Raw genomic sequence first — 12,628 nt, 5'->3', positions numbered from 1 at the left:
AGTTAACTTCTGAAAGGAAATGTCTTGCGCTTGGAGGGAAAAAAAGGCAGGGACGCCGAGAAAGTTGTTTTATTTATCGCCTCTGTCGCATGGCTGGTGCAAGAATGCTTGGAGGGGCTTCCAGAGGTGAATTCCCTAAGGTATGGTAGGCGGGTCAAACGTCAGGTATCAGTAGGTAGGTAATAAGGTACTTGGAGGTGCTCGGTCTGGAAGACTGGTGTAAGTGAGCGCGCCTTCTGAACACATTGACAAAAGAGCTGTACCAAAGAAGACTAGCGTCTCCTCTCGCCAGGGGTGTTAGGTCCACGGGGAGAAACGGCAGAAAAAACGGGCCTATTGGAGGGGCATTTGCTTACCTCAGCTTCGCCCAGTCCTGGCCCCCCATCTGGCAGCGTGTCACCTCATTGAAAGGGAGAGTCAATGTCCCCCCCCCAGGTACCTGACAGACAGGCGTTATGTAAGGGGCGGGCGGTGAGGACACGGTTGTCGGCGGAACTCTGATGCGGGAGCTCCTGTCAAATCGGCGCCCATTAGGTTGGACCCACAGAAATAACCCACACTTTACAGATGGCCACGAAGCGGAATTGTTACTAGGGGCTCTGAGACGAGGAAGTGGCCTTTACGTATCTCTCTACCTCACTACGGATACTTCTACGCATCCAACCCCTTCACCGCGTCCTCTTTTCGTGACCCGTGAATGTCACCATCCTCTTCGACTCCAGCTGCAGCCTTTCTCGGTCGGTAAGCTGGCTTGCACTTGAACCCCATTTTCTCCAGAGGTGCCGCCTGATTTCCCCCCCTGCTGGTTGCTAGAAGCTCCGGCTTCACCTCCCCGCCAAAATGCAGGCCTCCTCGGGCATGTTGACCAAGGTACGCTCCGCCCTCGGCGCATTGGGTCTCAGACGAGATCCTATCCTCTGGTCGAGTCCATTGCTCACGTAGTGTACAGTTCGAGTCCAAGTCCTCCCGCGCAAAGGGCATCGCCTTCCACCCCAAGAGGTGAGCTTTGGACCCATAGCTTCCCATCTTCAAGTCTGCCCCCTTGCTGACGAACAGCTACCAGACCATGGATCCTCGTCGCGCTTCACTCCTCCACAATTCAGCTTTGGGATTACCGCATGGGAACATTGATCGATCGATTCGAAGAGCACGATGGCCCAGTTCGAGGAATCGACTTCCACAAGACACAACCCCTCTTCGTTTCTGGAGGTGACGACTACAAGATCAAGGTCTGGTCCTACCAGACCCGCCGGTGCCTCTTCACCTTGAACGGTCATCTCGACTACGTTCGCACCGTCTTCTTCCATCATGAGTTGCCATGGATTCTGTCGGCATCCGACGATCAGACGATCAGGATATGGAACTGGCAAAACCGCTCTCTGAGTGCGCCCAACCCCTAGGATCCCGTGATGGCCGTGAATATGACTGACCTTGATTCGCAGTCTGCACCATGACAGGACATAACCACTACGCCATGTGCGCCCAATTCCACCCGAAGGAAGACCTTGTCGTCTCTGCCTCTCTCGACCAGTCTGTCCGAGTCTGGGATATTTCCGGCTTGCGCAAGAAGCACTCCGCTCCGACATCGATGACCTTCGAAGACCAGGTCGCGCGCGCGAATCAAAACCAGACCGACATGTTTGGTAACACCGATGCTGTTGTCAAGTTTGTCCTGGAAGGCCATGACCGCGGTGTCAATTGGGTTGCCTTCCACCCGACCATGCCGCTCATTGTGTCTGCTGGCGATGACCGACTTGTCAAGCTGTGGCGCATGAGCGAAACGAAGGCCTGGGAGGTCGACACCTGCAGAGGACACTTCCAGAATGCCTCTGGCTGCTTGTTCCACCCTCACCAAGACTTGATCCTGTCCGTCGGCGAAGATAAGACCATCCGTGTCTGGGACCTCAACAAGCGCACCGCGGTGCAGTCCTTCAAGCGCGAGAACGACCGATTCTGGGTCATCGCCGCCCACCCCGAGATTAACTTGTTTGCTGCTGGCCACGATAACGGTGTCATGGTCTTCAAGCTGGAGAGAGAGAGACCGGCATCGTCAGTATACCAGAACAACCTCTTCTATATCACCAAGGAGAAGCATGTCAGATCCTACGACTTCCAGAAGAGCACCGAAAGCCCGACTTTGCTCTCCCTCAAGAAGCTTGGAAGCCCTTGGACCCCGCCGCGAACCCTGTCGTACAACCCGGCCGAACGCTCCGTCCTCGTCACCTCTCCCTCCGACAGCGGATCTTACGAACTCATCAACCTTCCTCGCGATGGTTCCGGTGCCATTGAGCCCACCGAGTCGAAGCGCGGCCAGGGCAACTCAGCCATCTTCGTCGCTCGCAACCGCTTCGCTGTCCTGAACACGTCTAGCCAGACAATCGACATCAAGGATCTTTCCAATAACACGACCCGTTCCTTCAAGCCTCCTATCGGAACAAGCGACATCTACTTCGGCGGTACCGGCAACCTACTCATCATTACGCCCACCGCTGTTCATCTCTACGACATCGGGCAGAAGAAGAGCGTCGCTGAGTTGGCTGTCAACGGTGTCAAGTACGTTGTGTGGTCGAATGACGGGCTGTACGCGGCACTTTTGAGCAAGCACAACGTCACTATCGTGACGAAGACCCTCGAGCAGGTCAGCACATTGCACGAGACGATCCGAATCAAGAGCGCAACGTGGGATGATGCTGGTGTTCTGCTGTACTCGACCCTCAACCACATCAAGTACACGCTTCTGAATGGCGACAACGGCATCGTCCGCACCCTGGACCAGACTGTCTATCTGGTCCGTGTCAAGGGCCGTAACGTTTACTGCCTTGACAGAGCGGCCAAGCCCAAGGTTCTCCACGTCGATCCCACCGAATACCGATTCAAGCTGGCTCTTGTCAAGCGTAACTACGAGGAGATGCTCCACATCATCCAAAACTCCAGTCTCGTTGGTCAATCCATCATCTCCTATCTTCAGAAGAAGGGATACCCTGAGATTGCTCTGCAATTCGTCCAGGACCCCGCGACCCGCTTCGAGCTCGCAATCGAGTGCGGAAACCTGGACGTTGCTGTCGAGACTGCAAAGGAGCTGGACCGTCCTAAGCTGTGGCAGAGGCTGAGCGCCGAGGCTCTGGCTCACGGCAACCATCAGGTCGTCGAGATGGCTTACCAAAAGCTCAAGCAGTTCGACAAGCTTTCATTCTTGTACTTGTCTACCGGTGACCACTCTAAGCTGGCGCGCATGGCCAAGATTGCCGAGCACAGAGGCGACTTTACGGCACGCTTCCAGAATGCTCTCTACCTCGGCGAGGTCGAGGACAGGATTCAGATGTTTAAGGAAATTGACCTCTGTAAGTTGTTACACCGTGAGCAGTAATCAGACGTCGACTAACAAGACACAGACCCGTTGGCTTACATGACCGCCAAGTCCCACGGCTTGGAGGAGGAGTGCCAGGCTATTCTCGAGGCCACTGGCCTCACCGAGGACCAACTGGAGACGCCTACGATTGGAGAGGCGCTGACGCCCCCTAAGCCTGTCGTCCCCACGTTCAAGGCAAACTGGCCTACCAAGGCTACTTCCCAGTCCGTCTTCGAGAAGGCCCTGCTTGGCCAGGTTGAGGGATTGTCTTTGGAGGATACCCCTGCAGCTGCCAACGGCTTTGACGATGACGTCGAGGAGGATGTCGCTGCAAAGAAGAATGGCAACCTCATCGACGTTGACGACGACGAGGATGCGGCAGGCTGGGATCTGGGTGATGATGTCGTCCCCGAGATTGAGGGCGACTTCGTGAACGTCGACAGTGCCGACGCTGGTGGCGCTGGAAGCAGTGAGGCCGACCTCTGGGCTCGCAACTCTCCTCTGGCTGTGGATCATGTTGCCGGTGGCTCATTTGAGTCAGCAATGCAACTCCTCAACAGACAAGTGGGAGCAGTCAACTTTGCGCCACTGAAGCCCCGCTTCCTCGAAGTTTACCAGGCATCAAAAACGTATCTCCCGGCCTCTGCAAACCTTCCCCCGTTGGTCAACTATGTCCGACGTACGATTGAGGAGACGGATCCTAGAAAGGTGTTGCCAATTGTGCCCAGGGATCTCGAGTTCCTGGCCACCAACGATCTGCAACAGGGTTACAACTCGATGAAGACGAACAAGCTCGAGGACGGTCTTCAGATCTTCAAGGATATCCTCCACGCCATTCTTATCAACGCCGTTACAAGCGAAAGCGAGGTCGCCGAGGCCAAGAAGCTCATCACATCCGCCAGCGAGTATGCCGTGGCCATGGAGATCGAGCTCAGCCGTCGCAAGCTCGGCACGACTGGCGAGCAGCTTAAGCGCAACCTTGAACTGTCAGCCTACTTTACCATCCCGAAGATTGAGGTTCCTCATCGCCAGCTGGCCTTGCACAACGCGATGCAATTGGCGATAAGGAACAAGAACTACGGTTCAGCACTGAGCTTCGCCAACCGCATTATTGCCAATGGCGGCTCCAGCAAGCTGACCGAAAACGTAAGTATCAACCTTTCATTCCAAAGATTGCCATACTGACCCCCTTCGCAGGCCAAGAAAGCCAAGGCTCAATGCGAGCGCAACCCCTCGGATGCGATTGAGATTGAGTTTGACCAGTTTGCCGAGTTTGATATCTGCGCAGCCAGCCACTCACCTATTTACAGTGGCACTTCCTACGAGGAGTGCGCCTTTGACGGCTCCAAGTACCACAGCAAGTACAAGGGCACCGTTTGCAAGGTCTGCGGGGTGTGCGAGGTTGGCAAGCACGGCAGTGGCCTGAAGCTCTTTGCGTAAAGAGCTAGCTTAGGTAGTATAATAGATGTCGACCCATGATGGGGTGAAGACTGCATGATTTGGTGCAGTAACGCTCGGCCGATGGGGGGAATAGGTCTTGGGAAAAGTTTACAGTAGACAGACTGGAGTGTCTGATGAAACCCCGGGCTTTTGATTGTTAGCAATAGTTTTGTGGGAGACGAATATATGTCATCATTTGATCCATGACCTCTGAGTGTCAGCGTAATTGAATGTTTGATGTCCTCGCGTGCTCAGTGCAGTAGAAGAGCTCGCCAGTCACCTGTAGTACCGAGATTGACACAAGTCACGCTGTCTGGGATGAATGCATGATGAGATCGTCAACGCCCGGCTTGGATTCCTGTATCCGAGCTTTCCTCTTTTCATGGTCTAATCGCATGAAAATATTAATACATCAAAAAAAAGATACGCCCATTCCTTCTGCAACCCACGTCTACACAATGGTCTCCAGTTCCCTGGCGTATCCCAACGCATTCTCTATCACCATCTGGCTCATCTCCTTCTCGGTGGTGCCGTCCTCGGCGGCGACGCCCTCGGCGGTGTCGGGGAAGAAGATGTGGCCCTCCTTTAGGATCCAGCCGCGCGCCTGGGCGAAAGAGATGACGTCGCCCTCGGAGTCGAGGAAGAGGAGGGATTTTGCGGAGCTGATGGGCAGGCTGGGGTATGCGCGCTCGCTGCTTGAGGCGATTTCGGAGCGGATTTGGAAGGTGAGGATCTTAAAGAAAGCGAGTGTTAGCATCCATCAAAAGTATTTTCTGTTCTGTATAGATTCATCTTGGAAATTTTGACCCCAGGAGAAAATGTGTAATCGGGGGGACCAAGCACTTGCCTCTGAGAAGACACCGTACTCCTCGCTAGGCACCTCACGACTCTTGAGGGCGTTCCACACGCGGTCGTAGCTGCCCTCCATCAACCACCTCTCGAGACGGATGGGGTAGCCCAGGTACTTGTCTCCCTCGACAGCGCTGCTATCGCCGCCGCCCTCGCGGTTGGCCAGGCTCTCAAGCTCCGAGTGGAATTCGGCGTAGCGGCCCTGGGTGAGCAGCAGGAGCAAGTAGAGACCGGTGACCTTGTTGCGCTCGGGGACGTTGGGCGGGAGGACGTTGGAGGGGAGCTCGTAAAAGGGCTGGAGCTGCTGGACGTAGCGGGTGAAGGCGTCTGGGTTCTTTGCGCGGATGGAGGCGAGGGCGCCCAGCTCGTAGGTCTCGCGGGCGAGGGCGAGGAGCTGGGGGAGGTTTTGGGGTTCGAGGGGGTGAGGGCGTTGAGCTGGAGGAGGTGGAGTTTTGCTTTGGAGAGGAGAGCGGAGGATTCGGTGTAGGGGAGGGAGGAGCCCTTGGTCTTGAGCTGGGTGAGGACCTGTTGGAGGTTGCGGTCCGCCATTTTTGTGGTGGTTGTGTATGTGTGTTGCGGGGTGGATTGGGTTGGTGGTGTTCCGGTTGTCGGGGACTGATGTCGGCAACGGTCGTGGAACGTCTGCAGGTGGTTGTTATTGTGGGAGGTCGATTGATAAGCCTGCCTCGTTGTGGTTTCTTGGACAGGAAATGGCGAGACGTGGGTTTGTGGTGGTGTTGATCGTGTCAAAGGTTGGAGTGTCCAGATGCTAAGGTCAAGGTAAGGTAGGTTCGACGCTTTGGGTGTTTGGCTCAGCAGGCTGAGAGGCTGACGAAAGGTGCCGTCAAGCTGGCCAGGTCCGTGCAGGGGTCCTGCCCACTATGGCGCTAGCTCTTCTCGGTTTAGGCAATTTTGGAGCTGCCTTGGAGCTGGTCATCAACGGAAACGTCGAGTGCTTTGCTGAGGTAATGCAGCCAGTTCACGTGATGCAAAGTCCGAAGGTATCGCCGGGCCCGGTCCCTGGTTCCGCTTCAGATTTCCCCAACTCCCGGCACCCCGCCGTGCCGGGTTCCGGCAGCATCTGGGAGAGACCTGCTTATCCTCCCGCACCTCCCATCCGGCAATTCGGCACCGCGACGCGTATGGCTTTCGGACAGTTGTCGAAAGCTTCTTTTCGCTTGACGAGCCAGCGTACCTGGTCAAGATCTACTTCTGTTGACGATGATGCGAGCGAAACCGAAGTCATCTGTCCAGTCTCCCGAGACCGGGCACCTTGCGCTTCGCGCGTCTAGTTCCTAATACGTGCTGCTTGATAATACCGAGCAGCGAGACGACTCTGCTCCACACTCGCCAATGGAAGGTATTCGCATGGCTTCCGGGCTTAACCTGTCTCAGCACTCATGGCGAACTCTCTGGGATAATGAGGACACTCGTGGAACTTTGGTTCACAACTTTTGAGTTCCGCCATGCTCATTGAACTTAGAGTTCTAAATGTCATGCTATACTCTCATACCAAATCGTTATTCATCAGGCGGCGATTATTCAAGTCATTAGGGACTGTATTTTCTCGATTTCATTCCCGCTAAAGTAGACTTCCAAGTCCCCCAAAGATAAATACGCCAGAAGAGACACTCGCCCCCTGAGTAAACCCCGCTACGAAATTACAATCTTCTTGATATAGCTCATCATCTCATTCTCCTCTTTATCAAACGAATCAAAGAACGGCTCAACCCGCAACAAGTTCTCAATCTCCTCCTCGTCGGGAATCTTCTGCCTCATGTAGTTGACGGGTCCATCCTCAATCGAATGCGGTATGAACACGGACGCATTAGTCGTGATGGGCGTGCCGTCCTCCCGGATCCCCATGCCCACCGGATCGCCGTCGACGAACCACATACCCAGCACGGGGTACCACGAGCTGCCCTTGGCGTCCTTAAACTCGGGAAGTACAGCGAGCTCCTGCACAATGTACCCTTCCGCGCCGTAGTCCCCCGTCGACGCGTCCTGTAGGATCTCGCCGTCCTTCTTGAGCACCACGTCGGCGCCCTCGCGCGCAAATATGGGCTTGCGCGCAAAACTCGTCATGGAGGCTGGCGCCTCGTTGTCAAAGTACGTGGGGAGAAGCCATTTCCCTCGCGGGTCGTTCTTGAACATGTCCCAGAGAACAGCAAAGACGGCCTTGTTGCTCCACAGGAGCTTGTACGGCGGCTCAATCCAGACCGTTCCTCCGATGTAGTTCCCTTCCTCGTCGCGCTTGCCAATGTTCTCCATGTCCTCGAAGCACGCCTCGCCAAACTGCTGGTCGACCATGTACTCCCACGGGTAAAGCTTGAAGATGACGTCGATATGCTCCCCCTGCGCATCGTAGAACCGCCCGTCCTTTTTGGACTTTGCAATCTCCTCCATCGTCAGCGCCTTAGTCGCCCACCCGGCCTGCTGGCACGTTTCCATCAGGAGCATGGTGTTCATCGCATCCTCCCCCGTGGCCTCGCCCTCGCCGACGGCGAAGTGGACGGTAGGCTTATGACCCAGCTCCTTCTCGACGAGCGTCATGTTGCGCTTCCAGCCCTCGATGAGCCTCTCCGTGATGCTGTTGAACTGGTCGTTGCCGTGGCCCGTCTGCTCCATCCACAGCCACTGGATTGACGCCGCCTCGAGCAGCGATGTCGGCGTGTCGGCGTTGAACTCGTAAAACTTGGGAACGCGCAGCCGCGGGTCCGGGTGCTCGAGGCCGCCGAAGCAGATATCGAAGCGGCCGTAGATGCTGCCCCAGGCCGGTTCGCGATCCCACGAGGCCTTGATTTGCTTCAAGGCGAAGGCGGGGACGGCCATTTTCTTGGTGATGATGTCTGGGTGCTCTACGAGGTAGTCTGCTGCTTCGCAGCACATTGCAAAGACGTCTCGGGCGGCTTCCTCGAGGAGGTTCATCTCCTTTTCGGTGAAAGAGTAGTAGCGGTCGTCTGGCCAGTACGGCTCCGAGGCGCCGGGGGCCACGAGGTCCGCGAAGACGAGGCCTTGGCTTTGGACCAGGCGTGTGGCATTTGGCCTCTTTTGTACTGGAACACGACGCATTTTTGTTGTTCTCTTGGTTCAGATCGAGGTATAGAAAGAAGATGGTGCAGTACGGACGTTGCAGAAACAGACAGATCGGAACAAGGAAACCAAAAGACAGACACGACGACGCTTCGCCGCTGTGCCAAAGGGCAGCCTCACATACTTATTCACCAGCAGGTCTCCATTGGGCTGTCGCCAGGCCTACTCAAAGTTCGGATGAGGCGGGGATCACCCTTAATCTACGACACCCTGAATCCTGATACGGACACCTTTCTAATTGTCCCGATCCTGCGGACACTTATTTTGAGTTGGGGTTTGATGGGTGAATGGGAATTGTCTCCAGTTAAGTTTGCCGCTAGAAGAAGTCTAAATCAAATGAGGCTTTCTAGAAGCTTTGACATCTCCTCAGGATCCTATTATGATCTGCTCCCTCTCTCTTTCTTTCTGCCCCCAAAGACACGTTGCCGCTTAACCGTATTACAGACATGGTTGCACACTAAGAGAAAGATGAAACCGCAACTCACGGACACTGCGCGCTAATCTCTATCCTTTCCTGTCCACGAAGTACTCCGTACATAGGCAATATAAGCTGTATAGGGTGCGAAACGCGCATTGGTTCGCTGAACCATTCATTATTATTCAAACGACTCATGAGTAACGCAACTCATGTGGGCTACTGGCACCTTGGTTCGGCGAGTCAGGAAAACCGATTTGATTTGCTCGCCTGCCGTCTTTGAATAGATTTGGTTAGAATTGCTATTAATTCTACAAACCTCTTTGGTCTTGGCATTGCGCATTAACCTAGTAGCGATCTTGATCGACACCTACCTATCGACCTCGGCTTCACCGCGATAGCTGAGGTTTCTTGTAGTTGGGTGGCTCGCAGTGTATGGATGCAGTCATGCCACGCCAGTTATCTGATGTTGGTTGAGGACCTCAAAGCAAGAAATTATTGAGTCTCTGGCAATCGCATAAGTGTTAAGGTCCGGGAAGACCTGCCGCAAAGTTTCGCTCTCGCATTTTCAACATTTCCATCACCTATCTCGTCTCTCAAGATAAAGGTCCTCAGCAATTGAGTTTATTGGCAGTTCTAAGCGAATCACATGGACATTTTCGGAAACCCGTTTCGCGATACTCGAGTCGTTGCATGCAAAGAGCCGCGTACAATATGACTCTACACAACCCCCGCTAAGATCTTCATTTACGTGGGGAAACCGGAAACGTTTGCCGCATGAGAAAAGAATGTAGGCAGGGCCCCCGGCGGCTATCAAAAGTTTAGCGGAAGCTTGTTTTGTTGTATTATGATGCCCAGAGCCATAGTGGTATGGACTTTACAGCTGTCGTGGAGAATGAAACACGGCAACTTCTCAAAACTCGGGAATTCCTATTTTCAAAAATTCGAATCAGTTACCGGCTCTAGATTGTGATGATCACTATTTGTTCAATAAATGACTTGAGTTGGGTGGGGCGAGACCGAAAGATGTTGAGTACAGACGGTTGTGAACATCGCTCGGTTGAAGCGTCGGAATATCATCGGTCCAAGCCGAGCCAACACGATCGACAACCATTTGAAACACGGGTTACTCCGAACAACATCACTCAACTTGGCGACCATAGTACCTACTCTGTTTGCTCATTGGGGGCCTTAGCACAACTTATCGGAGCACGTGGTAGACATTGTGGGAGGAAAGTGGTGCCTTGCTATCAGGATGGCCTTGTGTAAGTAAGCCTGTAAGGTGAACTGAGAAACCGGGTGGATCCGTATGCAGTTTCGATTACGACTGTTTTTGCTTTGTGCCTTGATTTTGAAGACATGACAGAACCGAGGCTTCCTTGTTCTTACGGCGACATTTTGAAAAGAATTTCCCAAAGTAGATGGGTCTTGACACATCTTTGACAACTCGGCGTCTCGAGCCGGACGTCCATGAATCAACCTTGGCAACGCCGTCGGCGCAAAGAACATACGCCCGTATATCCACATTCGGTCACTCTCAGGCTTGCCTTGTATACGATAGAGCCACGATGATGGCTATTGTGGTGCGAGTAACTTGTAGCACAGGGAACCTTGGCAGACTACTTCTCGACAGAAGCAAGGCAAAATGGAAATATTGCCGTTCAAAGTTCTCAGACTCGGGAACAATTAAGTCAGATAATGGTGAGATACAATCTGGGAATTATGAGAATTCCGAGTCTGCCGACGGCGTGGCCGATTCTTTGCGCCGCAACCTGTTACCTGTGTGGGTAACTAGAAGGCCTCACCATCTCATCCATCTCAGGCGTCCGGTCGAATGACATAAATAGGAGGCCTTGATCCCGTAATAGAGGCCTTCTTTCTCTCACCACTCACTCAATACTCTTAACAACTTACATTTCTGACCATAAACAATTTCCCAAAAACCTATCTTCACTTTCAAACCTTTTCAAACCCAACAACTTCAACCCCTTTCTACCTATCTGAAAACAAACAACTCAAAACACATCCATAATGAAGACCCAACACATCACCCTCCCCACCATCCAGATCGCGGCCGCCGCCTTCTTCGCCGCCTCGGCCGAAGCAAAAACCTACTGCACCGACACCGCGGGCAAAGTTGTCGCTCAAACCAGCTGCGACGGCACCCAGCCCGCAAACACTTTTTTCCTCGCCGAGCACGAGGGAGACGACCTTCAGCTCGGCGACGTGATCGCCGAGGATAAAGTTGACGCCTCCGCCGTCGCCGCCCGCGACCTCGCGGGGCTCGAGGTCGAGGATGAGGCCGAGCAGGTTAGCGGTGGCTTCGGGCGCAGGTCGCCGCAGAGGCAGTGTGATCCGTCTCTTGGACGCTGCGTTGTTAGTGGTGTTGGTCAAGGTGGTAACGCCGGTGGTGGCTCCAACGGTTCTTAAAGAACTATACCGTATGGGTTTTGCTAGTCTCTGGGAAGAGTTTTGAATGGGCTGTGGTGGCTCTACTAGTATGGTCTGCAAGGTTGGAAAGGGCTGGACCAGCAGCAGGGAAAGAGATCCGGGGTCTGGTACTGGGATAGACTGTTACCTTCAAACCTTGCTTAGACAATAGATTGGTTTCTTGATGAATTTGAATGGTCTGGTCAAAGACTTGAGAGGACAAGCGAAAGTCTTATCCAGCGATACACCTTGCTCTACCCTTTGTGTCTCCTTGACCTGGATAATCTGTGTGTGGTCACGACTGATAAGTAGCTTTGCTAGATGGTCATAACAGAGGAGGAATATCGTCAGAAAAGTGTTGTCGGTAACCGATGAGGCGGCACCCCTGATTGCCCTTGAGATCTTAACTCTAAATACTGGCATGGGAATAACGGCCCACCTCGCTTGTGTCCATTATTGTGACACGTAATATCATGAGAGTCTCTTGCCCGTCCTCCTAGAGTTTTTGTGCCGGCATGGCGCTGACAGACTCAACAACAGGCGAAGATATGCACAGCAAAAGAAGAAGCTTATATGATGTGGAAAATAACATCGCAGCATCCCCGATTTTGAGACGCCTCGCTGAGTAATGCTGGTCACAGTAGTCTTTCCTGCTCCAGGATGTATGAAGAACGCGTGGACCACAGAGGAAGGTCACCTGATAAGTGATAGGCGGAAAGAAGATGAAAATAGTAAGCATGCGTGGGCTAAGGTTGGGTTAAAGTGTCGATCTGCCGCAAACCACCCGTCGGGAACCGAACGCTAGGCGCTGGTGACACATGAGCCTTTAGAGTCCACGGCGCTAGGTATACGCGCGGTTAAGCAGTTCCCAGTGGGCAGCAGCAGCAGCAGAAAACTCAAAGAATACGTGGTTTCGGAAAAGTAGAGTGTAGAGTAAACACGTGTCGATGGGTGGGCAGATGGACTTTAAAAATATTGGGGATTTTTTCCCCCTTTAGCGTGATGCTTTCACACTGCAGGCAGAGAGCGTTCATCTCGTCTCTCCGAGTCGG

The 12,628-nt window shown here is 53.7% G+C and overlaps 3 protein-coding genes across 3 annotated transcripts; 2 read left to right on the top strand and 1 right to left on the bottom strand.

Moving 5' to 3' along the window:
* Positions 1-840: 840 nt before the first annotated feature.
* On the top strand, positions 841-4,789 carry N0V96_011166 (uncharacterized protein; the record flags this gene model as incomplete). Its single annotated transcript, XM_053197271.2, has 6 exons — positions 841-870; positions 950-999; positions 1,064-1,383; positions 1,443-3,341; positions 3,393-4,495; positions 4,547-4,789. 6 exons carry the CDS (start codon positions 841-843, stop codon positions 4,787-4,789), a joined length of 3,645 nt encoding a protein of 1,214 aa, XP_053045362.1.
* A 451-nt stretch (positions 4,790-5,240) lies between these two features.
* On the bottom strand, positions 5,241-8,710 carry N0V96_011165 (uncharacterized protein; the record flags this gene model as incomplete). Its single annotated transcript, XM_065759178.1, has 3 exons — positions 5,241-5,522; positions 5,649-6,032; positions 7,304-8,710. 3 exons carry the CDS (start codon positions 8,708-8,710, stop codon positions 5,241-5,243), a joined length of 2,073 nt encoding a protein of 690 aa, XP_065612276.1.
* Positions 8,711-11,177: 2,467 nt separating this feature from the next.
* On the top strand, positions 11,178-11,576 carry N0V96_011164 (uncharacterized protein; the record flags this gene model as incomplete). Its single annotated transcript, XM_053197268.1, has 1 exon — positions 11,178-11,576. One exon carries the CDS (start codon positions 11,178-11,180, stop codon positions 11,574-11,576), a length of 399 nt encoding a protein of 132 aa, XP_053045359.1.
* Positions 11,577-12,628: the final 1,052 nt, after the last annotated feature.

Source organism: Colletotrichum fioriniae (assembly GCF_027942845.1).
Source record: "Colletotrichum fioriniae strain IMI 355084 chromosome Unknown scaffold_16, whole genome shotgun sequence".
NCBI classification, from domain to species: Eukaryota; Fungi; Ascomycota; class Sordariomycetes; order Glomerellales; family Glomerellaceae; genus Colletotrichum; species Colletotrichum fioriniae.
Note: the sequence above shows the minus strand (reverse complement) of the source record. Positions and strands in the feature narration are given on the sequence as shown.